The 27,783-nt window shown below is 37.9% G+C and overlaps 3 protein-coding genes across 3 annotated transcripts; 2 read left to right on the plus strand and 1 right to left on the minus strand.

The window, feature by feature from the left end:
• The first annotated feature begins 2,479 nt into the window (after window positions 1-2,479).
• On the plus strand, window positions 2,480-6,390 carry LOC579019 (ubiquitin-40S ribosomal protein S27a). Its single transcript, XM_030999610.1, has 5 exons — window positions 2,480-2,554; window positions 2,678-2,746; window positions 4,306-4,360; window positions 4,992-5,209; window positions 6,002-6,390. Exons 2-5 carry the CDS (start codon window positions 2,699-2,701, stop codon window positions 6,149-6,151), a joined length of 471 nt encoding a protein of 156 aa, XP_030855470.1. The 5' UTR covers window positions 2,480-2,554; window positions 2,678-2,698; the 3' UTR covers window positions 6,152-6,390.
• A 2,475-nt stretch (window positions 6,391-8,865) lies between these two features.
• On the minus strand, window positions 8,866-21,058 carry LOC752843 (translation initiation factor IF-2, mitochondrial). The gene is made up of 14 exons (XM_001180329.4): window positions 20,982-21,058; window positions 19,896-20,316; window positions 19,141-19,194; window positions 18,647-18,752; window positions 18,051-18,211; window positions 17,230-17,406; window positions 16,276-16,325; window positions 15,827-15,916; window positions 15,202-15,326; window positions 14,125-14,329; window positions 12,953-13,193; window positions 11,969-12,274; window positions 10,759-10,899; window positions 8,866-9,901 (listed from the first exon to the last, which is right to left on the minus strand). Exons 2-14 carry the CDS (start codon window positions 20,287-20,289, stop codon window positions 9,732-9,734), a joined length of 2,220 nt encoding a protein of 739 aa, XP_001180329.1. The 5' UTR covers window positions 20,290-20,316; window positions 20,982-21,058; the 3' UTR covers window positions 8,866-9,731.
• Window positions 21,059-21,766: 708 nt separating this feature from the next.
• LOC105444458 (protease 2-like) lies at window positions 21,767-27,178 on the plus strand. Its single transcript, XM_030998340.1, has 7 exons — window positions 21,767-22,247; window positions 22,745-22,776; window positions 23,111-23,216; window positions 23,809-23,887; window positions 24,216-24,428; window positions 25,440-25,566; window positions 26,421-27,178. Exons 1-7 carry the CDS (start codon window positions 21,798-21,800, stop codon window positions 26,749-26,751), a joined length of 1,338 nt encoding a protein of 445 aa, XP_030854200.1. The 5' UTR covers window positions 21,767-21,797; the 3' UTR covers window positions 26,752-27,178.
• The last annotated feature ends 605 nt before the right edge of the window (window positions 27,179-27,783 follow it).

Consider the following 27,783-nt stretch of genomic DNA (forward strand, 5'->3'; position numbering starts at 1 on the left):
GGGGTAGTGGGTGAGGTGGGGGGGGGGGGCTGTCTAAGTTATGTGGACGAAAGGCAAACAAATTCTTACTGTCTAATCTTTCTTTGGTTTTTTTTTCTTACTCTATTGTCATCCCCTTTCATTCCCTTGTATTTGGTGGCTCTAGGGGAACAAAGCCGAAAGTGATAGGCTAAAGCCCTTTGAAAATTAAAAGATATGAGGAGAAGTGCCCCAAAAGTGCACCCCCGGCTATAGGTTGTTATTACTCTTCCCCCCTTTTTTTTTCCTTCTTTCTTACCGGTACGGTACTACTTTGGAAAGTAACTAGGCCATACTATTTCAGGCCTTAAATGTCAAAATGTTTAGGGCAAGGCCACTTTTCTGTAGGGCACATTCCTATATTACAGCACAAAAAGGAAGAATTGGAAAGGGCACAAAAATCCAAGGCCAATGAGAGGGGCATTGAGGCCAGTCAAAAGGGCATCCACGGCCATGGCCTTGGTGGCCTTGGATTAATTTAAGTCCTGCTATTTCTTACGACGGTGTCGGGGAGCAGAATTAAAAATTTAATATCACAAAACTGTAAATTCTAAAGATGTTGACAGTTGGTGTTCAGGAATATCGAGATTCAATACGTCACGTTGGAATAGGGTCGGGATCGAGCAAGCCAAATATTTGTTGATCGAAATATTACATATGAGGCTGCATAGCTAAGATTTGATTCTTTGGAACAGGGATCATATATTCCATACTTAATAGGCCTTCATATATATATTTTTTTTATATATTTTTTTTTAAATAAATAATTTACATAATATTTTTGTTACGTTTTGTGGGCGCCGCATGTTATGTTCAAAATCCATATAGTTAGCATAATAGTTACACATTATATTATATTTCTTCATTGGACACATGTTTTGTTTTTGTTTTTGTTCTTGAGATCAGAATTTACCATTTCATTTATGTAGCTTCGAAGGAGGAAAGAACAAATTGCTTCTTCATTTAGTTTCTGGCCTAGGAATGGGAAACTATATATTTTCAAATTGTTTTTTGGAGAGGGAGTAACTATTAATGATTAAGGCGCAAGTCTTAGGCTTTTATTACCACTGATCTTCGGAGCCATGGGAGAAAGACACACAGAACAAGAAGAAGATGTTGATTAATAGAGTATTATAAATATTGTTTTAGGGAAGGTGCACGGCACACGCTTTCTGGGATAGAAAGAATGATTTGATCGAGGATTTAGGCCAATGCCCCGTCGGCCGAGCTTGTGGAGGACAATTAAAGAACATTTCTCCCATGAATTCGGTACCATCTATGCCCACCCTGTTATTTTATTTCATTTAATTATTACCATTGATTATAAATGGTTGGGTAACCTAATGGAGCCTGATCTGTCATTTCCGTTTACATGAATATTGAATTGTTACATTGTAAAGTGATTTATATGTTTATAAACAGAATATTGATGTACATCAATGAAGTTTAATAAATACAACAATACATGAAATGGAGGGGAAGAAGGGGGGAGGGGTTATAAATCAGTACAATAACCCTGTTGATTTCGGCCCCAGCAAAGCTTGAAGGGAGGGGGGGAGGGGGTTCTGGGGACGAAAAAAACCAAGTGCCTTTTTAGAAGATACACCGTCTTTGACAAATGATTGATTGATTTATTGCTTGCTTTTATTCGCCAAGCCTCAACACAATGATATAAAAGAATAACGGATCGAAATTAAGTCAGCCTGAACAGCTTCAATAAGTTAAAATCGTATGATTACAGATAAGAAAACAATAATAATGATGATAATAATAACAATATTAGGAGAAGCGGAATAAAAATGAGGAGAAGAAGAAAAAGTAGAAGAAGAAGAAAAGGAGGAGAAGGAGGAGGAAGAGGAGGAAAGGGAGGAGGAGGAGGAAAGGATCGAGGAGGAGGAGGAGGAGGAGGAGGAGGAGGAGGAGGAAGATAGAAAGAAATGAATTGAATTAGTTCATGGATGAATAAATAAAGGACTAATCAATAAAAAGTAATGAGTGAATGTATAAGTGAATGAATGAATAACTAAATGAATATATGAATAAAAGTGAATGAATAGATAGATAGATAGATAGATAGATAGATAGAGTGATTTTTTTTTTAAAAAGGAGTGAAGTGCAAAAATGCCCTTTTTTTTACAATATTGGTTATTTGGAAAAAAACGGATTAAAAAAAAGGGGGATATCTTTGTTTAAAATGGGGCCCATTAGAGCGGCACAACCCCAACCCCCCCCCCCCGGGTGCCCATGCATCAAGCAGAATGATATTAACACAATATTTTTTCTTTATATAATTATTCTAATGGCATTTCAGATTGGATTTTACCGGAGAGGCGTCGCCCCCCCCCTCCTCCCCCCCCCCCCCCCCCCCCCCCCCGGCCCTCCCGCCCCAGTATCCATTACTGAGAAGTTGGAAGAAAAGAATCTTTTTTTGTTAGCTAGGCTCGCGCTCTGGAAAAAAAAGTGTTACCACCCTCTATCGACATTTATTTTTTAGTCACATGCGTGCGGCCTTTTTCCTGACGCCTCGCCATTATTGGTAGGTCCACAGAAAATATGTCCAAATAATGCTCGAATATGTGATAAAGCTAACATGAAATAAATAACGTTATGAGTCTGTTATAAAAAGTAAAACCTTGATTACATTTTCTGTCTTGAATAGGTGGCACAAACGTCGTCCAAGATGCAGATTTTTGTGAAAACACTGACGGGGAAAACCATCACCCTCGAGGTGAGTTGCATTCTGTACGCTGTTGTTGCAATGGTGGTTCGGTGTCGCGTCGTAACGTTGTAGGCATGCGTGTGGTAGTGAATGCATTGGCAAATGTGTGTGAATGGCGAGTGAATTGAGACGTATCCATCACACCCTTGGCATGGCCATGCAAATCCCACATGTTTCCCTGTTATTTTTTGTCAGAATTGTGGTGCAGTGGAAAGTAAGACTATGAGTATGACGTCTGATTTAGGTGCAATCTTGGCCATGCATGCAGTGACAGTTTGCAGGTTGCCTGTTATGAATCTGTGAATTCTTTTCGAGAATCGAAAAAAAGTGTTTAAAAAATGTCTTTTATTTTTTGTTGAAAATCTCCATCAACAGTAGGGGTGCTGGGCCGAGAATGAGGATGGTCTGCATAAATGCAGACAAATCGCGTCTCAAAAATAAGGCTTGTCTGCTTTTGCGGACATTTTTTTAAAATTCTGCGTCTGCGGTTGTAGGATTCCAATCTGCACGCTGGCAATGTAAAAAAAAGAATTCCGCGTGATAAAATACCCCCTTTTATGAGTTGTCCGTTTTCCAAAAAAAAAGTATCGTTCATAACGTGAAAGTCTCTTTGCAAAGTCAATGTGAAATGCATCAAGGAGCATCATCGCGAAATCCGTTTTTCGCATTGACAACGCGCGGATTGGAAATGCGGACAATCCTTATTTTTAGGATGCGTCGGTCCATGTTTACGAAGACAATCCTTATTCTCAGACCAGTGCCTCTACCGTCACATAGAATAGTTTGAATTGGCACACCTGTTGGGATGTGTTCGACAAAACAACATTTCACCTCTATTGCAAAAGTGATCATTGAAAACTTCAAGATTTTTTTTTTTTGGAGTAAATATAAGCTACTAAAGGAATTCCATGTTCAAAAGTGGCAAACTGAAATGCAAGGATGCAAGCCATTGCCCATGTTACAATATATCGGGAGGGGGGGGGGGTCACGTTGGGAGACGAGGCTCTAAAGACATATCAATGTATTGACCCCAGGTCCTGCTCTTTCAGGCAACCAATATTTTTGATAGGCATGTTGAAATCCCTTTTTTTGGGGGGGGGGGGTATATTTCCAATATTCACTGGGGGTGGGGGGACAAGACTCAACGACAGTCGTATGCAAACAAGCTTGATAAGTTAACATGCATGTTGAAATATTTTTTGAGGGAGGGTAGATAGAGTTTGCTTTTCATTACCAAGCATTTCTTATTTGAAGGGAAACTGCATCTACCTCTACAGCCACAGGTACAATACCCCTAAGCAATGATGACGTAACTCACTTAGGACACCTTATGAGCGATGCTTTGATTAAAAAAATGAGTTCATGATCTGAGCTAGGGAAATTGTTTGCTACCTGCTGGTGTAATCTTCAAAATGTGGGCAAGTAGAGATTGTGTTCTGTCCATAGTTTTTGTGTAATTTAAAGTTAAAGAGCCAAGTTTCCAACAAGTGTAACACACTGACTAGACATTTTATTTCACTGTTGATTTCTCAAATTACAGAATTGTTTTTCTTTTGCTTAATTATCAGGTGGAACCCAGTGATAGCATTGAAAATGTCAAGGCTAAAATTCAAGACAAGGAGGGTAAGTGTTGGGAAGAGTCTTAAAAGTGTTAATCATCATGAAATAGAGATAGCGATTAGGAAGTAAGAGAAAACATTACCAAGATTTCATGAAGAATGGCCAGCTATGATGACTAATCTCATTTACTTAGGACACCTTATGAGTTCTTCTATGATATTGAAATGAGTTCAGATCTGAGCTAGTCTACTCTAATTTCAAAGACTTGATTGACAATTCTGTGTTCTTGAATTAAGTAAAATATATCTTGCTGGGTATTGTTGATAACTGATAGTCCTTTGTTTCCCTTTTTAAAACTTCTCTTTTAATGACATACTGTTAGAAGGAATTGTTAACATATATGATAACATTTTTTGTCTCGTCTAAATGCTGGTGTTTTGCATATGTTTTTGTTGTGGAATGCTCCTTGTTAATGCCTGCTCCTTGTTAATGCCTGCTCCGATCGTGACTACCGCCCCATCTTTCCATAATGGGTCAGAAGCATTTTTACTATACAAAATTTAAGTAATTTTCCCAAAGTTAAATATAATGTAGAACATGTAAGAGGCCAATGAACTTAATGTATCAGCAATATCTTGGCAGAATGTTTGACCATTATACACTTGATTTTATCAACACCTATACTATCTCCCAGGTATCCCTCCCGATCAGCAGCGTTTGATCTTCGCTGGCAAGCAGCTGGAAGATGGCCGCACCCTGTCCGACTACAACATCCAGAAGGAGTCTACCCTCCATTTGGTGCTCAGGCTCCGTGGTGGCGCCAAGAAGCGCAAGAAGAAGAACTACACCACCCCCAAGAAGACCAAGCACAAGAAGAAGAAGGTCAAGCTCGCTGTACTCAAATTCTACAAGGTGAGAGTTCATTTGGTGAAAAAAAGTTTGGAATCTTTGTGTCCACTTTAGTCTGCTGAATAAAGGCCAAGTGTGGTGATTGCAAGCATGGCAACACTTTGGGAACATAGTATGACCATAATCATCTTTTGAATACAATTTGTTATTACCTTTATGCAGATTTGGCATAGAGGGAGGAAAATAAGTAACTTCATGTAATGGTAGTGATTACTTTTCACTTAACTTGGGCTTGGAATCAATCTCTGAAAAACAGTCTGTTTGGAATTCTAGATATCTTGCTGCTTTTCAACAACAAAGATGAAAATTCATAAAGCTTAGCATTTTATAATGCATGTTTGCCAATAGGCTTTTTTTAGACTTTAATAAAATGTCAGCAAATCAAATTCATCAATATCCTCTACTTTCTGTAGAAGATGCCAGTTATAATAAATGGGAAGTTCGATCTTGTGATGATGCATTGCTATGATGACTTAGCTCTTACTTAGGACACCTATGAGTTTATCAGTGATTTGAAAAAGGCAAACTCTGAGCAATCAATCATCAAGAAACATTCCTCCCATGGCCATTGGTACCAAATTGATCACAATTCTAAATTTGAATTGTTGGATGTTCATTACTTTTAATTTGATACGTCATATGTGCCCTCTGGTAGTCTCAACTTTGAAGACATCTGTCAAGTACAGGTAATGGAGACTCGTATTTTGTTTCCTTTTATTGGGATCATGAATAATCACGCCTTGCAATGTAAGCCTTCCTTAACTCAACCCTTCCCATTAACTGTGTCCATGACAGGTCGACGAGAACGGCAAGATCACCCGTCTGCGTCGTGAGTGCCCCAGCGAGGAGTGCGGCGCCGGTGTCTTCATGGCCTCCCACTTTGACCGCCAGTACTGCGGAAAGTGCTGCCTGACCTACGTCTACAACAAGCCCGCCGAGGCATAGACTGCAGTCTGACCTCTGACCTTGGATTATACCATTCCACACGAGGACTAACTAACAAAGGGCTCTTCTGGACAAGCCCTATGTGGAGAACATCATCCACATCACACGAAGGAACTTGGTTCCAGAACTCAAATGAACAATAGTTTTCATTCACTGGATACATGTCTTGGGGTGATTGCAGTCATGCTACCTATCTCCCAATGATGTAACAAATGCATTAAAATATCATACACAACCACTCCTGTATAGTTTTGCTCTGTGTTATTCAGTGTTTACATCGGTGATGTTAAGGGCGAGACCGTGAGGGAGTTGTGTAGTATGCAAATATGTTAAGAGAGGTGATGATAGCAAGGTGAATGTGCAGATTTTTTGTGCGACTGTTTTAACAATTGAGAGAGCCGTTACTGTATGGTATGAAAGAGGAGTATGAAAACCAGTTTTTTGCATGTAGACAAAGCAATTTTTTCCTTGTGTTCCGTATGTTGCTAATTTTGAAAGATTATGAACATAAAATCTTGATCTGATCATATGTCATGTCGAGCTCGAGCTTGAGTATAATCCAAGTATAAGTATCGGGTGCAAGCACATATAGTAGGAATTTTGTGTGCTGAATAATTGAGATTGTCGGTAACCATGTTAAATGCTCATTGTTTTTCCTTGACCCTCTCAGCAGAACAAAAGCTTAATACGTGTAACATTTGGTATGAAACCATAATTCATCCCCCTTCCCCCTTTTTATAAGAGGGGGGGGGGGGGGCGGTTGGAAGGGTACGGGTGAAATTTATTCTGCATAGTTTGGACCACCTTGGCCGTCTGTATCTTGCTGAATGAATTGGTCAAAGTGTCTGAGATAATGTGTTATGAAAAAAAGGAGCAGAGGAGCACTTGTGTGGTAGAAAGGTTGCATGGGAGGGTAGGGGGAGGTATTTATCAAAACAAGGAAATCCATTGAAGTACAACCCCCCCCCCCCCCCCCACCAGGGAATGAATAATGAACGTATCTAATCGTTGTATACCACTAGCCAAAAGGGAGTATGTATCTCTTTTTCACATCTCATTATTATACATGCCTTGCTTTGTTTTCATTTCTCAACCAAATTCATTATCTGGAAACAAAAATACACAAAATGAAAAGAAATGGTCAATTTTGATGTGAATTTTGTTACTTTTTAATATGAATGAATGGCAGAAGTTATAAACCTTTTCTAACCTCGCACACGATGTTATATGAGCTGTTCACAATCGGTCCTTGATTAGCGTACCATTTCTCAACGAGTTGACCCAAGTCAAACAGTTTGCATGCACAAACCCTTGTCAGTCATGGTGCGTAACACAGTGTCTGAACTAAGAGACAATCCCGACAGCTCGGCCTAGAGCACCCCATAGTTGCTCCTGACACAGTCAGAGACTGACATTGGAGCTAGAAGGCTCTTTTCAATACCGTAGGCCATTTTCTTAATGTAAGCAAATTATTTCATTCACCTGTTACAACACATGTATTTGTATATCAATAGTCAGAATGTAAATTGCAAACATTATGGCTTGTGTTACTTAACGACACGTAAAGTACTATGCAATTTGCATTTTGACTACCGGTATTGAAATACAATTATTCATAACGGGCGAATGATCAATCTGTTGAATAGGCAAATATGCATATCCAAATACATGTATGATAGGGAGAAAAAGCTGACAGGATAAGACAAATAATATAATATTGCACATCTGTTATTATTAGTAACCTTGTCTGTTTTACCATGTCTATAAAATTATTGAAGAAATTACGACATCTGTCGTAAATTATATTATTGCAAACCTAGGTTTCAACAACATAATAATGTGACTGAAATACCTCTTATCATGGCAAAGACATATTCGCCCAAATTCACAAAGGATGTTTGTCGACAAACCTTGGCTTTTGCTTCTTTCTTTATTTTTCTAAGTCATGTCAAGGTGCATTACCCCGTCAAAGCGTTTCGACGCGTTTTTACAAACCAGGTTTGTAAAAAAACGCATAAAAACACGTTATATGACGTACTGAAACCAAGGTTTGTCGACAAACCTCCTTTGTGAATTCGGGCCATTGGATCTGATATATCCGAAATGATGAAGACTTCACAGGGCTCAACAAGTAAGATAAAAAGGTACCCAACCCTCTAAATTCACACTGACCCCTCATTTTAATAATATTAAGAACACGGCCTTCCTTTGGTAAAATCACTTTCTTATATTTCAGTATTCATGAAGCTTGTACAAACACGAAGGCAAATCCCAGTTAATATTGGTTATCCTCTCTCACATGCGTAAAAGGCAGCATTTGTTATTTTTATTTCAACAAAAGTTGACAATTCACTGCATAAGGTTTAATGTCGTGACAGGAATTGCCAACAGTTAGAATGGCTTAAAATCTTGGTCATGTATTGCTGTTACTAATTCCACAAGAACATAATAATAATTTGAACCCATTTCCAACACAGTCAGGGCAGTTCTTATTGTTAGTTCATACTCCATCCATACAGGAATGACATAATTTAACAGTCGATGAGTTCAAAATACATGTAATGGGTTTCAGTAATAACTGTAATATTGTTTATCTAGAGTAAAATAGCGTATAGAAATTCCTTTCGTCTTCTTCCAACAACTTAGCAATGAGTTTTTATCATCACACTAAATTTGTGTGATCCGTCTACCTTGTTTATTTACTACATGACAACACTACATGACAACTGCATGAAGCAAAACATTCTCACCCAGTTCTTATTTGGTCTGTGCACTGAACTATATAACAAAAGAGTATTCAATTTATGCACATTATTCCTGAGATATCAACACATTAGGTTGATAACTTGTCCATGGGACTCGAGAACAATGCAACTGGTCTCATAAATTATGGTTCTTCAGATTTATAAAAATTATACTCTTTTCATTCAAGTTAATGTGCTTGCATACATGAGAACGAGTGTATTGTCTTCTTTGAACTATTTTTTAGGTTCATCAGAAATCAAGTTCCCATTTAATTCTTTTGGAATTCGCAGTGTTTCTTTGCCGCATCATGGGTTAAAAAAACATTCTCTAGATGCATCTGAAACTTCATCAATCTTTTCTTGAATTGAATTGAATCACTAGGGCTCAAGTCCAGTAATCATGTTTTGTTTATTCCTAACCCTTCATCTGGCTGATGTTCAAATTCAAGTTTGCATTCCATTTCTTGTGGGTTTCTCTCAATCTGAGAGCAATATGATGGTGTATATCCAATTGTCAGAAATTGGTTCCCGCATCCACCTAGAATTCGCTCTTTCTCATGAGGGAAGCATGTATACTGGTAACAGGATCTCTAGTCCAAAGGAGGCGTGATGGCTCAGTGGTAGAGCAGTGGTCTCGTAACCGAGAGGTCCTGGGTTCAAAACCAAGTCGATGTGCTAATGCCCTTTGGTAAGGCATTAATCCGTATTACCAAGTCCCTCGGAGAGGACTTAAAGCCCTTTGTACCCTGGTTGTTTACATACAAGCATACACATGCTTTCATAGCAGTCGAGTAAAACAATATACCAGTAATCTAATTGTTATCATTTTGAATCAATCAGAAATCAAGTTCCCATTCAATTTCCTGAGGTATTCTCTCTATCTCATAGCATACAATAGTGTCTCCAGTCTCGTAGTCTAATTGTTCTTCAAACCGAACGCCGCACTCCAATCCTCGTTTCACACTGCTCACATCATCTTTGTGATGCTTTAACGATGCCAGTGGTCCTGAACACCGAAACAAGAAAGGAAAAGTAGATTAAATATATACTACGATGAAAGAAATAATGGTAAAATGAAGAAAATTATTCAATACATGTAAACCATGAGCACACAATATTTAGGTAATATTAATGAATGTATCACCCAGTATTGTATAGGTACTATGCATAAACATACCGGTAGATAAAAAACCTGAAACATTACGTAGGTTTGGGCTTGGAGGGGGTTGTAATTCAATAAACTGATGGAATTACACATTGACAAAAACTAACTTCAATATTCAATACTACGGTAAACTTTCATAAATGAGACCCAAACCATGCTAATAGACTTTACATTCACCTTGGGAATACAAAAATATTTTTATCTTATGATACTGAACAATACATCTATACCCGAGTGTAGCAATCTTTAAAAATTGATTATTCAGATGGGTGTATTATGCTGTCCAATATCACCTACAAATTGGTTTTAAAAATTTGACACAGGAGTTGAAGAGCATGTGTGTGTGTGTATGTATTAGGGGGGGGGGGGGGGGGGCTGAACATGTGAACCAAACATACTTTTATTTTTTTTCTTCTCACTACATAAGCATTAGGAAATGTGTCTAATTGAAAGGGGGAGAGGAAGAGCTGCACCCCTCTCCCCCTCAAGGTTAAGTGCCCACTGCAACCTAATTTCTAGTGCAATAGTTACCTTGATGAACAGTCTCCCGATTCCTGATGAGCTTGAACAGCCCCCTAGACTGGAGTTTGGGGGGTAATACTACTTAGGCATTAGGAAATATGTCTACCGGTACTCAAAAAAGGGAGGAGGGGGAAGAGCTGCACCCCTAACAGTTAGTTTTCTAGTGTAATAGTTACCTTGATGAACAGTCTCCCGATTCCTGATGAGCTTGAATAGCCCCCTAGACTGGAGCTCTCCCTTGTCCACCCTGCATCCGGCTATACCCACTTTTCTCCTGCCTATAGAGATCTCAAAGGGTTGTAGGACAACAGCCTCTCCTGAATGAACGAATAAATGAAATGCCAATGGCAAGATTAATCAGTCAACTGTTCTGACTGGAACTCATTGATTGTCTGCACTCTGGACCGAGCAACAGCAACTTTCCTCCCGATGATATGTCCTTGTATGTACAGTTAACAACTAAATTATACATATCCTAACCAAGTTTTGAAATTTGTTTAAGTACGTGAAAAATCGATATGTACCGATTTATGTTTTTTAAGCTTACATTTCAAAAGTATTCAACAAAGGCCCCAATTCAACCAGTCCACCTTTCATTTTTACGAGTCACAAAAAACACAAAATAACATCAGTTAAATTAGTTGTTAACTGTATATTCCAAGTGGTGGCAGGGCTGAAACTCCTCATTAAAGAGATGCAAATGACAAACTTATATTTGATGAAAGGGAAAATTGTACATTCCCGGTTTCACGTTGGATCAGAACACGTCACCAGTATTGGTCTTATCACTATTGGGTAGGAACAACTTGAAGATTACAAGGGAGAAAATCTGAGTTAAATACATATACCGGTACTCTTACAAATGTTATTGCTATGTTACATGTTATTCATTGTTCAAGATCAATGCAATAAAGGGAGCTAGAAAGAAATTCCTTGAAAGCTTTAGCAACTTATCAGGCACCTGCTACTTGGCTGAATCTGGGATGATAATATGATGGTAGGGACCTCCAAAAAGAACAGTAACTTAAAGCCTGTCTGCACTAGTTTGGCCAGGGGGGATTAGACCTCCCTGCAAGGTCACTGACAGGTGGTTATCTCATCAAATCAGCTCTCAATTAACATAAGACAAAGAGGATCATGGGGGACCAATAGGCACCGATTAGGCATTGTTTGCTATATAGAGGGCGCAAGTAGCAATAAGTAGTGCAGTGGGGCTTTAATACTGATGAGGCTATCTCGGGTACAAAATTATGATTTATTATTATTATTATTACTATCAAATATGTTTTTCCTACTCTGTAAAGAGTATATATATATATATATATATATGCCATTCTAAAATTAATGTGTCAACAAATAATGATGGACTACACCCTACAAACTCACCAATTATAGATTCCTGTTCCAGTAGGGGCAGCCTATTACTAAGATCATCTTTGAGATCATCCACTAGCCTGTAGATGATGTCGTGCATCTTGAGCGGCACCCCCTTGGCCTTGGCCGCCTCCTCAGCCTCCTGCGTGGCCGACACGTTGAACCCCACAACGGCACCCTCAAAGGTGTGCGCCAGCTCAACGTCATTGTCCGAGATGACCCCGACCCCAAAGCTGAGCACGTTGAGCTTGCACTGGTGGTGGGCCGTGTAGGTGGACAGGGTGTCCAGGATGGCCTCCACGGATCCGTCGACGTCTCCTGCAGAAAGAGAATGGTATTGAATGGTATTGAATGGTATTGAATGGTATTGAAAGGTATCGAATGGTATTGAATGGTATTGAATGGTATTGAATGGTATTGAATGGTATTGAAAGGTATTGAATGGTATTTAATGGTATTGAATGGTATTGAAAGGTATTGAATGGTATTGAATGGTATTGAATGGTATTACATGGTATTGAATGAATAAATGATTTACTGATGTAGTGATACAGGGAATACAGTAAAGTTGCATATGGAAAACAAACAATATTATCGTGACTACTGCCCCATCTTTCCATGATGAAACAGCAGCATTTTTGCTATACGAAACTAAAGTAATTTTCTATGCTTAAGCCCAAAGTTAAATAAAATGTTGAACATGTAGAGGCCAATGAACTTGTATCAGCACTATCTTGGCAGAATGCTTGACCATTATGCACTTGATTTTATTAACACCATTACTATCACCAAATACTATGTGACAGCTGCAAAACACAAACTGACGGCAAATTACAACATTAGCTACATCTAATTATATCATAATTCAATAGTCATACTGACACCAAATATATTTGGGAGCTGAACTTATCAAGTTTTAAAAACATCCATATTTGTTTTTGATGCCCGAGAGAGTTTAGATCATCTAAGAGAGTGGCTAAGAATGCGTAACCATACCTTTGATGATCAAGTTGAGCTCAGGATCGCCCGAGGGTGCCGATTCCTTCTCTTTGAAGAACCTCGCCTTCACCTTCTCTGCCCTGATCTCCCTCCAATGCATCTTGGAGTGTGCCTCCCGCCGTGCTTCGTACGTCCTCCGATGCTCACTGCTCTTCTTCTCCACGATGACCGCATCCTCCTCCAGTTTGGACGTGGATGCTCTCTCCTCCCGCCACTTGACGACCTCCTTGGCCCGCTTCTGTGATTGGGACATAGAGCAGTAGAGGAATGAATGTTTAACTTTATTTTCACGTATGATACAGACCTGCTAACCTCTGGAGTTAAAAACCTGTATTCTTCAATCCCAAAAGTTGTATTTTACTAACAAAAGTTGTATTCTTAAAAATAAACACGGACTGTTACGCGATCAATGCCTCTTACCATTCCTACATACAGGAAGACATTTTGCAGGACAGAATGGGCATTTCGCCATTGAAAATGGCACATACACACACACACAATTTAATTATTTTATTTTATTTTTTTTTAATCATATTTTATTGAGAAAAATTGTTCTGTCTTATTTGCTTCTAAAAATCGTACAAAATATGATTATATCGTACTGGTTGGCAGGTCTGATGATATCATGAATGCTCACAGCAGGAATACTGCGGAAAACTTGCAAATGGATCGTCTGTTTGGAGCCAGGTGGGCACTAACTCATATACTTAAACACATACTTAAAGCCCTTTTGGCTCTGAACAGACAATATTCTGCCCCTCAGCTCTTTTAGACTATACAATGCATTAACCTAGCAAGTATGTTACTAAGGGCTAACAGTGCACTCTTTGTAGGTTTTTGTAGTTTCACTGCCACTGCTATAATCAAAGTGCAACTAAAACTGACAATGAATAGACAATATTTTAATTATTTTTCCTGCTCATTTTGAGGATTGATGCAAATCAATATCGTACTTGAAAAACCCAATGTAAGCTTTCATGAGCCCGATCCGAGTATTCGTCTCAATGGTTTTACAATTTGGGTACGAATGACCTTTATCTGCCCATGCGCAAATCCTAATTACGAACTCGCTTATTCAGCTAAATTGGATATATTTACACTGCAATGCACAACTATCCCAGACAATTTCTTTCTTTCACTGGTTGATATAAATGAGAAGCCAATTGTACCTCAGATTCCACTTGTAAGACTTGATCTCCAGCAGCGGGGGTGTTCCTCCATCCTGTAACCTCCACGGGCTGACTGGGCAGTGTCTGCTCCATGGGCTCTCCCCTCTCATTCTGCATGGCACGTACCCTGCACTTGGCTGTTCCAGCTATCAAAACTGCCCCCTTCTTCAGGATACCACGCTGGACTATCAGTGTTACCACTGGTCTGTAAATTGAAGAAGCACTCATATGACCAAACAATGAATATAGAAACAGCACTTATTATTTCAAAATATAAAGTATCAAATCGAACAACTATTAGTTTTGGAAGTCCTATTCTAGTCCTATGTATACACATCTCTGTGTTGCTTTATGAGATTTTTAATTTTCAGGAAGGCTTGTTATGATTTTGCTATGATTTTGCTTGTGCAATATTCTTTATAAATATGATTTCCATTTGCTCAAAGGTTGACAGTTTAGAAGAACATGGAGCAATTTGTATCATAGTGCAATTTCAATGCCATAATTCAACATGAGTGCTGCACAAAGATCAGTCTTGGTTTTATACTTCAGTCACATTGCCAAACCGACTCCACACCGATTTCAAACCAACCTATTCTTTGCCATTTGTAGTAATGTAACTTTTTGTTCAGTCTGTACCGGTAGTCGCTTTCATTTGTGTGACTACTGTATCACTCCTTGGACTAAGTTGTGATGTCTCACTTGTATATGTGGTCTTGACCCCAAAATTCGAATATAAATATGTGCAATTAAAATTTTCACTCCCGGATTTGATGTCAGGACTCAAAGCCGTAACTAAGAAACTATTCAACATCACGTCACATATCAAATATGTCTCTATCAACAATAAACACAGCATTTATACAGTCAAACCTGTCTATAACGACCGCTGAAGGAAAACACAAAAAGCGCTCTACCGGTATGTAGACTGGTTTCTTAAGTACATGTTTCAATGAGAAACCATTTTCAAGGGAAACAAAAAATGTGGTCTATGTAGACAGGTGGTCACTGAAGCAGGTTTGACTGTATTACACCATGAAGCTATTTGACCATTCTGAGGTGCAGAGGGATTCTTACCCCATTCCTTTGTCCACTTTGCATTCCACGATGACCCCTTCTACCAGACCAGACTGGTCAGCATTCAGTTCCAGGACCTCTGCCTGGGTCATCACTGCCTCACACAGAGCTTCTAGATTACGGCCCTGCAAAGCAGATGAAAAACATGTTAATTGAACCAACAGTGGAAAAACAGGACAAGTTTGTTATGGTAACACAGATGATAAAGCTGCCTGTGAGAGTGTGAGGGCTACATGAGACAGGTAGAGGGAGAAACAGAGAGAGAGAGAGAGAGAGAGAGAGAGAGGGTTGGAGGAGGGGGGGGGGGGGGGAGGAATTATGCACTTGCTATACTCTTTTATAGAGCTACATTAAATAAACCAGTAGGTATGTGGAGCTTGTAAGAGGTGGGGAGGGGGGGGGGGGTCTTAATCATTGAACTATGTTTTACAGATATTGTACAGTTTTATATTTTAATTAAATGTGTTCAAGCAAGTAAATGTAGGTAACAGTTTACATTTTGAAGAAAACAGATAATGGCAACTGTAATGGGGTATTAACCTGTCTTAAAATCATATTATCAAGCATAACATGAAATAATGCAAAAGAATAGTTAAAATATGAGTTTCCCGCAAAATTGTAATACCTTTAGTGCTGAAATCTCCACACATTGGATGTCTCCACCATACTCCTCTACAGTGATATCATTGGCGAGCAGGTCTTTCCTTGTGAAGTCCTAAGAATGAATAAACAGGCAGAAATAAAGCAACCTTCATTGACAATTCACTCGTATACGGTAATGACCCTTAAAGATTATGCATTATTTCACTGAATGGAATCACCTATGACTTTAAAGTTTACCAATCGGCAAAATAAGTTTTGCTCTCAATGCAAGGGGTTCCAAGTCACTATACTGTATTCAAAACATGACCTTCAAATATTACTTCTACAAAGAGCAGTATGTGTGGCATAGTTGATTGTAGTAGTCCTCTGTTTGTTTTACGAGGCAACCAAATCTTGTACAGAGGTAAAATAACTTTAAAAAAATTTATGAATGAGCTGAAGTGTAGCTCAATAGAACTAGTAGATACTTACTGGATCAGCACCTGGCTTGTCACACTTATTCAAAGCTACGATGATGGGAACTATAGAGCAATGAAAACAAAAATATCAATCTAGCAATATAACAACTTGATCCATTCTAGATTATTTTTTAATGAGGTCATCACACAAACGTAAAGTAAACTTATTAGTTTTAACATCATACACAAAACAGATACAAATGTTAGCATAGAAATTAAAAAAGTAAAAGGCGCCAAAAGGTTGTACATGTAAGTGGTTGATTCAGTGAGAGAATCATATCGCTGTTTACTACATGATATGCTAGGCATGTAAAATGATATTAACTGCCTGCTCCCCCCCACCCCCACGTAAAAATAATGAGATATGGTAAACGTGTTTATTTCTTGTCACATCTTTGCATCAAAATATATAACACAGGAAAGGTAATTCTGAAAATCATCTAAAATTCTAATCAGTCATAAATTTACACTGATATATAATGTTTAAAGTGTCTAAAGTATCCTGAAAATTGTATCACGATAGTAGTATATTAATACCGGGTAAGTCAAAAAACATGGCCAAACACTAACAAGGGTCCAGTGGACATGGATACCCAAAGGTTAATGCAGGGGGTTGTTTCACAAAGATTCTAAGTTGAACTTATCTCTAAGTTGGATTTAACTATTATGGAAAGCCGTTAGCATCATTGAAAATATTTTGTTATTTTAAAAGGCATAAAATGTTGATTCAAATCATGCATATTGTCTATTATCAAGCAGATTTCATGTTCTTGATGTGGAATTTATGAAAAGTCTAAAATAATTGAATTTATGCTTCTGAATATATTTTATTTTAAGGCTAAAAATGTGAAACACCCCCCTGGTCCACCAAAATCTAGAATTTTAGCAGGGGCCATGCATGCCGGTCCTAAAACTATCATTTAGGACTACTTGTCAAATATTAGTGTGGAGCCGAGAGATGGTTTACCTCCAGCCTTCCTTGCGTATTTGATGGATTCTCTCGTCTGTTCCATGACACCATCGTCTGCTGCGACGACCAGCACCACGATGTCGGTCACCTCTGCACCCCTCTCCCTCATGGCCTTGAAGGCCGCATGACCAGGCGTGTCCAAAAATGTGATGATTTGACCTGATGGAAGCTGGACTGAAATTTAAGAAGATAAGACCAAAGTTTCCAAGTTTGATAGATCTTTATTTTAATAGGGAGCAGGTTTATGTGAGTATGAATGCAATCAGAAGACATATAGCTACAAGTCCTATCCATGGGACTCGGTAAATGAGAAATAACACCTTATCTGAGTGCACAAATGCACAGACTTGGATTCTAAACTCAAAATCTTTCCAAGATCACACCTCTAACGGCCAGAATATTTATTCTGTTTATCTCTTTAAAGTCAAAATGGAAGCTAAACTTACATGAACCTATGTCAGCCTGTTAAGACATCACTGTTCACCAACAACACCCCTCCCCATACCACTTGCTATCCCCATGAAGACTGCAGACTTTAAGATTTGTCTAGATATCAAAGAATGTTGATCCAAAATACTTAAAGCCCCACTGTACTACTTGTATCTACTTCCTCCCTCTATATAGAAAACAATGCCTAATCGGTGACCATTGGTCCCCCATGATACTCTTTTTCTTATGTTAATTGAGAGCTGAGTTGATGAGATAGCCACCTGTCAATGACCTCCCTGGGTGGTTCTAATCCCTCCTAGCCAAACTAGTACAGACAGCCTTTAAATGATCTAAAGAGAAATCGACAATTATATTTTTGATAGACTCACCTTGGAATGCCCCTATATGCTGAGTGATGCCCCCTGCCTCTCCGGCCGCTACCGAGGTCTTACGTAACGTGTCCAGGAGGGTGGTCTTTCCATGATCAACGTGTCCCATGATGGTCACTACAGGTGGGCGGAGCTTCAGAAGCGAGGGGTCAGCTGGGGGTCTAAATTGTACAGATTGATTGAATGTAATGGTTTCAGCCATATTTTTATTTGAAAAATATCGAGAAAACAAAAAGGTTTCAATAATATAAAACTTTGTATAATAGCTAATGTTAATTATCAATATTTTTCATGACTTATGGATGTTTTCCAACTCAATTGTATTTTGTCATAAATATAGGAACCACTACATGTACATGTACACCAAAAGGGTAGGCTATACACTTTTATTCAATCTTCTCATTAAAAGTAGATCACAGTAGTAACCTTTAGCATTAAATGAGGTATCCGATCTATCATTTAGTGCTCCACTGAGGAAAACATAGAAAAAAGGTGATCATTGCTCTATTATTCACCTATATGACCTTGAAAACTCATGTTATTAATGATTCAAATCAAGGTTAATGTACTTCAATGTTCCGTTATGTGCTGTTCACCTTGGATATGCATCCTTGTCTTTGGCAGGTGTTTCCTTTTTCTTGATGCGTAGAAAATGCATGTCTGATTCTGTCACAATATCTTCAATAAGAGATGGCTTCAGCACTGGTTGATCAAGAAAAGAAAAGAAAAGAAAAGAAAAAGGGGAATTGAGAAAGAGGAAGAGGGTGGAATTTTGAAAAATTTGATCTCATTAAATCAGAGAAGGAAAATAGGGAGGAGAAAAGCAGTAAAAAATGAAAACCTTGTTGCAGGTTGAAATTAAAAATAATTTGTTTAATTAGAGCCTTTCTATATAATACACAACTAAATATCAGTGACTGGCAAAAGATACAATAAAGAATCCAGAAGTCATTCTCCATTTCAAAGTAATTAAAAAATAGTATAGATCCTCTGATGTCATAAAAATTAGAGATATTGTAATCTTTCTGTAAACAGAGATTAAAGTCACTAACTTTCCATCCATTATGAAAATACATAATTATTCAATTACCTGATGAAGGTGAGAATTCAATACTTGTTTCCAGGAGAAATTCATAGATGTATTCTGAAAAAAAGGAAAAAACATCAACAATCAAATTTTGTTCAGATGATGCAACTTCATATGTGGGATTCAATTATCCAGCAAAAACTCACCTCCAATTTTTCTATACAAATTGAAACTTTGGTATAAATAGGATAAGAGGGCATCAGTATTACACCATCTCTTTCTCTCGATCTCCCTCTGCCTCTCCCTACATAACTTTCAGGACCCATCGTAATATGTAACGGGATAAGAGGATCACATGCTCTTCAGATCAATTTGAATATTTGGCCAGGTATCAAATTTACGTCATCATTTTTGTCTATTAAAAACCAATGTTGACATTTTATTTTCAGTTGATTGTGTCATATATACATATTTTCTGTAGTGTTTTCAAAGCAACTATGCTGACTGCGCTACTGTTGTTAGCCAACTGCACTATATATCCAGGATTTTAGTAAAGGTACCTTTATCTTCATACACTATTTAACAGTCAAATAGATCTTCTCAAACCAATCTATTCTCATCACATTCTAAGATGGCAAACTGTCTAGCTTACAAATGTTCACATTAAATGTTATTTTGAAAATCCACTCACTGTTTTAATCTTATATTTAGAATTCTGCAAGCAGTAATATGCTTCATAAGTATAGAACCTCATGATGCAAAGTTTAAAATATCAATTAAGATACAAATCAAGCTCGATACTGAAGCTTCACCAATACCTTCGTCTACATCCATGGCTTCTTGCAGCTCTTTTACTGTCATGGGTCCTGATACAGCAATCACTTTCATCTTCTGGAACACCTCCGGTTGGAGCTGCTTCTCTTTCTTGCCAGGACGAGGCCCCTTCTTGATCAACTTTGATTTATTAGTCGACCCCCCAGCATAGCCCCTAGTCCAAGTACACGCTGCTGTAAGCATGCCGCTTCTGTTCTGATGGATCTGCATGTCTGGAGGTTCGTTCTTGGAGAGTCCGAGATCTGCAAGGACTTGTATGTGTCTTGCTGGCTGGATAGGGGCTGGAACTCTTGGGTTGCTCCTGCATTGTTGCCTGAACTGCTGTTTGAAGAATCGCTGCATCAAGTAGCTCATCCTTCCGTTCGGTAGCAGAGACATTTTGGTCTAGCTCAATTGTCTAAATTCCTGCAATAGTCAACACCAACCACATCAATAGTAATATTATTAAAAATCCACATAGTCTAGAGCCTTAGCTTAGCAAATCACCATAAAACTATCCATAATTATTTAGAGTTATTCAACAATTATGGACAGAAATTGATGTTGAAATAGACTCCAAATCAATTTCAAACTTTTATGTATCCAACATGCAATAAATAGACTTGACCCACAGAAAGTATATTGAATATATTGGTCTTCACTTCACTTTTCATAATTTTCACTGAATTTCAGTCCACAATTTCCATTTGGATTTTGGTGTGCAGGTTTTGCTATTTTGTCAAACATGATGGTACGATAAGAGTTTTTGAAAAATAACTCATCTCCTTATGTTAAATGTTAACAAATCTCACTACTTTCTCTTTGGGTCCTGGTAACTTGTTAAGAATAAGAAGTGTTTCTAAAAGTAGTGTATTGTTTGACTGCGAGATAAACGTCCAACACATATGACTACATGTGGGGCTCCATTGAGACACAAATATTCCACTTCTCCTTTGAACTCGGATCATCTGGTTGATTATTTTGGATTCGAGCAGACAAGTTTATAGATGGCAAGTTATATTTGAATTCCTCTAAATGATGGAGTGTGTTGGTTAATCTTATACATATATAATGCAAATTGTGACACTTACTTCGGCTTGATTTCTGAAATAATGACCAACTACTCGCACGAGAAATTGTCCGGCAGTGATGATCAACAGCGCAGAGTGCCTAGGCGGCCGGGCGCGGGCGGCTGCGCTGGGCATGGGAGCTAAAGCGGCGCGGTTCGCTCTGTCCTAAAAAATAATGAAGCAGCAGAATTTGAAACGAATCTCGAGTCAAGCCTAGCCCCGGCGAGGCGGGGTGGCGACCCGGCTCACACCGTGGATATCATATCAGTAGGGCCTATACCGTACCTATAACGTGAGCTTTCAGGAGTTTGTTTGAAACTGGGTTAAAAGGTAAGTTCTAGTCTATCTCTTAAATGGGGGTTAACAACAAACTTAGACTGAAAATTTCTGTCTCTTTCATTTGTTAGCCTTTTATTTGGGTAGGGTCGGCTTAATTCTCTTAGATTTAGAAGTTAGAGGAGCCGACCCTACCCAAATAAGATGCTAACGAACGAAAGAGACAGTAATTTTTCGGTCTAGAACAAACTGTTTTAAGACTTCATGTCCACGACGCGATGTATGATCTTGTCACTTCTACTCTCCTCTATCTAAATTGTTATTTTATTTATAGAGCTAGAAAGTTATACTCAAATGAAGACCATCTCAATCTCACAGAGACAGAGAGAGTGAGAGAGAAAATGAATTAGAGTGTAAAAAAAATTGTCACTTGAAATATACATGCATAAATATATTTTTCATGCCTATCAATTAGTCATCCTCATTTACTATTCTAAAGTGTATCTCCATTATTTCTTTCTGCAGAGCTATCATCTCATGACGTGACTGCATGAGTGAGATATGGAATTATGGAAAATGATAATTCACCCTCTGCTGAGAGTACGAGTTAGGAATAGATCGACGTGGAACGCCATCAGCAAAGTTCTTCACACAACACCGGATGCTTCCATTTACAACTCTGACATCTCAAATTATATTTGCCATCCGAGCAGAAGCCATCACCGTTTTCAAAAGAGGCATCATCCTCCTGAAACAAATTCATCTCAGTTCCCAAGTTCAAAAGGAGAGACTGCAAAACCAAGAGCATACCAATTTACTGGATGGAGAATTTGGAGAAAAAACACAACAGACTTGCCATTTAAAACAGTTTACAGTACTACATCATCCTCAAACTTTACGAGTGATTCATCATCAAGGATGCCTGCTGCCGCCAAAAACCCCACCAAGAAGACTGTCTTTGGGCATCAGTGGGTAGATGAGTATGCTTGGATGCAGCAAGGTTTCTCAGAGGTAGCCTATATGTTAACCGGTTGACTATTGAATTCTCTAATCTCCACAGGCTTAGTATAGGAAACGCCCAGTTCAATTCCAGGAGGCAAAAGGTTAAAAGGTCTTTCTGGAATTGGCTTATTCGTCTGGCAGCCGGGATGGAGCAGAAAGCTTGAGAAAATTGTTGTTTATGCTTAGAGGCTGATGATATTGATATATTGGAGAGAAAGGTGATAAAGAGGATAAAAAAACATCCTTGATGGAAAGAGTGGGGGTATTTAATGGCTTAATTCTATTTTTGTTCTGCGATGGACTGGTGTTGTCTTGTGTTTGAAAGAAAATTTGGGAAGAGTATGCTTGAAAATAGAAATGAGGGTGAAACAGGGGCAAATCTTGGGGGGGGGGGGTAGTTTAGGGGTTGAGATAGCTGTTGAAAAGGGAAAGTCAACCAGAATGAAAATGGGATCTTGAAGCTGGATATAGATTGACAAGATTTTCTTTATCAAATTTCTTTGCAGGAATTGCTACAATACATAAAGGCAGAAAACAAGTAAGTATTTAAAGATTTTGTGTGTGTGTGGATAGAGTGTATTAGAGATAGTGTTACTGGTAGAAAAGGGAAAGACAATTTTTAATCATAATATATATCAACTAAAATTTGTCCTACAAGAAGATTCTGATAAATATAAGTATATGTGAATACTCTATTTAAATTACTTTCATTTCATTTATCATTTTCTTGCTCTATCTTGTGTACATGTAGCTAAAAACAACATTTTCCATTCAGTTGCATTTTAAAGCTTCCACAATTGCAACTTAGTCAACTTGTAAGACTTGTATTTGTGTAAATAATAATGACATTTGTTTTCCTCTTCCCTCTATAGCTTTTCAGAACAGTACTTCAACCATTTGAAAGCTATGCAAGAAAAGTTAAGAGCAGACATTATCCAATGTGAGGAAGGTGATTATGGTTCTGAAACTAACCTGAAGGTAAGCATGATTTGTGTTTTATTGATAATTCACATTTTTCATTCTTCACAAGTTTTAAAATCGTTTCAAATTGCGTTAGTAATAATGAGATGACCACAAAAATATGTTTGTTGAAAAAAAAGAGTAACAAACAATCTGCCTTTATTTCTCCTTGATCTGAAATATGAATGGTCGACCCAACCTAATCTGAACATAAATAATGACCCCCCTCCCCCCAAAAAAAAGGGAGAGAGAGAGAGAGAAAGTTTGGTCTATGGTGACTTAGATGCTAGTCAGTAAGTCATTCATCCCTTATACTGGTGGCAGCGGTGGGATTAGAATTAATATTAGCCACATATTGTGACTGTATTAGTTGATCTATGAATTATAACAAATTCATTTAAGTTCTTGCTCAACACTGTTGTAAATGTACAGGTGTAGGTGCCCGTGACCCCCATCGTTTGATTATGAAAAAATATATATTTTAGAGAATTTGAGAAAAGGAAAAAACACTGCCCATCATTGTATTGCCTTTAAAGCAAAGTACTAAAGCCCCTTAAGTGTTTTAAGTGTTCATATTTTGGTCTTGACATTTTCTTTAATTTCTCTAAAGGTCATAGGGGACTATGCTTACTATTCTGACATCTCAGAAAGTGGTTCTAGTATTTTCTGTCGGAGGAACATCAGGACAGGTATATCCATCATTTTTTTTTTTTGGGGGGGGGGCGGCAAGATATGGTAACAGGGCACCCATAAAAACTTGCAAAGCATATACTTTGAGAAATTATCTCATCTTAACAGGAAAATTCAAGCATTTGTTTTTTTAAATCTATATCCTTTCCTACTTTAATTTAATACCCAACCAATGTTTGAAACTAAGTATTTATAATTTCATTGTTGATGTTACCTTTCTTTCCTGTTTCTTGTTTTTTTTTCATTGATTACTCTTTTTTATCTGTTATCACATCCCTATTTTGTTTATTTTTTTATTTTGAATACCTCTTATTTTCTCCTGTGTAGGTGAAGACCAGGTGCTGTTGGATTCCAATCATCTCATGGAGTTATTTGGTTACAACCAGGTCATCATCACTGGTTTCAAGATATCACCATGCCAACGGTATCTAGGGGCGGTAGTAGAAGGTAGTCCTGATGCATATGATGGGCATATTATCAAGATGGAGGTTGGTGGTCAGTGTCGCCTGGTGGAATGCATCCAAGATATTACCAATATGGGTAAGCTCTTGCAGTTCAATGTTTTGTATTTGCTATTCCATTTTAACAGATTTCAATTCACATATGTAGACTTTTTGGTAAGAAGGGGAAATTGGAAGGTAGAGGAGGGGGAGAGAAAGAGTTTTCCTCAAGATCAATAGAGCTGTTTACAGATGAATCAAATCTATACATTCTTCTTTGCTATGAACCAATAGTGATGAACGACTGCATCTCAAGTTAACGTTATTCAGAATGCATTTTGCATAGATTGTTTGTAGATATGCAGGGAAAAAAATAATATTTATTTTTCGGGGGCTACTTTTCAAGCTTGCCTGCCTGAAAATAACATTCTAAAATTTATTATGCATTGAACTCTATGTAAATTTATGGGGGCTCTTTTCTGATTTTCTGGGGCTCTTTTGGGCATTTTGGGGGCTATTTCGCCCCGAGCCGTGTATTTTATTCACTGTAGATATGTCGGACAAGGCTCTGGCAAGCTTTACAGTTGTGAAGAGCTATAATTGTGGTAAAACATACACAAGGTGCATACATTTGCAGAGTACCTGTCTATCCCAATTCCATTTGGGGGATATTTTTCAAATTGTCTATTTTCATCTTGCCAAGGACAACTTTTTTTAGTCCCTTTTCCTTCCTTTCATTTGTAATTCCCTGATCTGTTGTATTCTAAAATTTCATCATTCCTTCGATTTGGAGCCAGAAGGGTGTTAACTCAAATACTTACACATAGATTTAATGCCCTTCTGGCTCCAAAAAGATAATTCCTTTAATTACTCATTCTCTTTCTTTACTTCTTTCTATTTACAAACCTCACACTCATTGCCTCCCCCATCTTTCTCTCATCCATTCTTTTTTTTTTCCAAAGTTTTTTGAAATGTTTTTATTCGATCATTTTCATCTCTTCTTGTAAATACTATTTTTCCCTTTCTCTCGTAAAAGTCATACAGATATTGTGCTTCTCATTCCAAACCTAATAAAAGGTTCTCTCATCCAATCTTCTCATGTGCATCATAGAGTTTCTTGGTGAGGATTCAGTGCTGTATACAAAGCCATTCAGCCTCCAAGCCAGGGAAGTGTGGAGACATCGGATCGGCTCCTCACAGCAGGGAGATGAACTGGTGTTTGAGGAAATGGATGAAAGGTAATCCAGAATCGTCCTCTATTGATCTTTTTGTTATCCCCAAGCCCATGGTATTGATGTTGCAAAAAATCACAATGAAAAGGAAAAAGTTGGAAAACTATGATAGTATGATTTATAAACAGATTCATTTCATAAGTTATTGTATCATCATTAACCTCACGTTATCTTCCAAGTCTTGTGAAAGATAGCCAGCAAGCAAAACTTTATTTTACCACCTCCCCTACAAGTAAGAGAAATCCAGATGATTTTCACAATGATACTTCTGCAACTTCATGAAGCTGCTACAGAGCTGAGCTGACAAGCTTCAGTGTACATCATAGATGAATCAGAAAATGCATGATTAGTACAAGATTGTCAAGGGATTGGTCTACATCATTCCAAAAGAACTTGCAAATTGGATTTTAGAATTTGTGTAAGACGAATTCTAGGTATAATAGGCTTTGTTATGAATTGTAGAATATCTCTAATCATTCATTTTTGTCAATATTAAATATGATTATTTGTTTTGAAAGTTTTTTAGGCAGTCGGTGATGACATGTCTTTAATGAATTGTAGAATATCTCTATTTATCCATTGGTGCCAATGGTTAATATAATGAATAACTTTCTTCGAGAAGCTCTCTCAGACAGTCAATATTTTATCATTCATTTTTGTCAATATTGAATATGTTGATTTTTTTTTTCTCCAAAAGTTTTCTCAGGCAGTCAGTGATGGCATGCCTTTAATGAATTGTAAAAAAAATACCTCTAATTATCCATTGATGCCAAGTGTTAATATAATGAATAATTTTCTTCGTAAAGCTCTGTCAGACAGTCAATATCTGATCATCAGCATTTCATTTATCTTATTTCTAGATTCTTTGTAGATCTGTCCCACACCAAAGACAGACGATACGTCGTCATCAACAGCAACTCTCGAACTTCCTCTGAGCTATGGTTGATCGACTGCCTCAGAAGCTCATCAGAAACGCAGCCCGTGTTGGTTTGGCCGAGACAAGATGGTGTAGAATGCTACCTAGATAGCTGTGGACAGACTCTCCTTGCGTTGTCCAATGCTGGGGATTCATCTGAACTAAAAGCAAGTGAAATTCTTCCATCAAAATCTACCATTTTCAGTCTTGTCAGTGGTTGTGTACTACAGAGGGGTTTGATAACATGTAGAAAAGTCATGAAAGTTTACATTTAAAAAAATCCAGGATTGTAAATCTGGTTTATATTCATATATATATAGCAATAGATAATCGAGAATGCATTGAATGGAAATGCAACTTCTTTTTGTCAGATTTCCATAGTGTGCTGACCTTGTTACCCTCTCTAGTTGAATTTTGGGAATTGCAATATACTTCTTCTGTTGAAGCTTTTACTATAGCAATTTAGCAATCTAAGATCTGTAGTTGTTAACAAATTACATAAATTGTATAACATACTATTATTTGTATTTGTTTACAACACACAGTCATTTTAACATCTACATTAGACAAATCTTATCATAACAAAGTCTATAGCATTCCTAAAAAGCTTCAATGAGCTGCTGGGACTGGATTCTCCCTTCAAGGTTCTAAGGAAAATGCAAAACAGTAATATTTTTATGCCTCCGCCACCGAAGGTGGTGCCGGAGGCATCATGTTTTCGGGTTGTCCGTCCGTACGTCCGTCCGTACGTCCGTCCCGTTTGACCGTTATCACAATATCTCAAGAACCATTTAAGATTTAAACTTAAGACTCGGGAATAGTATTTATCACCATAGGAAGACGATCTGATTAGATTTTGGAGTACGTAGGTCAAAGGTCACAGGTCACAGAGGTCAACTTATGAAATTCCTTGTATTGAGTTTGTTAGCGCGATATCTCAAGAACCATTTGAGATTTAAACTTCAAACTTAAGGATAGTATGTATCACCATAGGAAGACGATCTGATTAGATTTTGGAGCACGTATGTCAAAGGTCAAGGGTCACAGAGGTCAACTTATGAAATTCCATACATTGAGATTGTTATCATGATATCTCAAGAACCACTGGAGATTTAAACTTCAAACTTAGTGATAGTGTATTTCACTATAGGAAAACAATCTGATTACATTTTGGAGCACGTAGGTCAAAGGTCAAGGGTCATAGAGGTCAACTTATGAAATTCCATACATTGAGATTGTTATCATGATATCTCAAGAACCACTGGAGATGTAAAAACTTCAAACTTAAGGATAATATGTATCACCAT

This window comes from Strongylocentrotus purpuratus, unplaced genomic scaffold, assembly GCF_000002235.5.
Source record: "Strongylocentrotus purpuratus isolate Spur 01 unplaced genomic scaffold, Spur_5.0 spur5_scaffold_5, whole genome shotgun sequence".
In the NCBI taxonomy this organism is placed as follows: domain Eukaryota; kingdom Metazoa; phylum Echinodermata; class Echinoidea; order Camarodonta; family Strongylocentrotidae; genus Strongylocentrotus; species Strongylocentrotus purpuratus.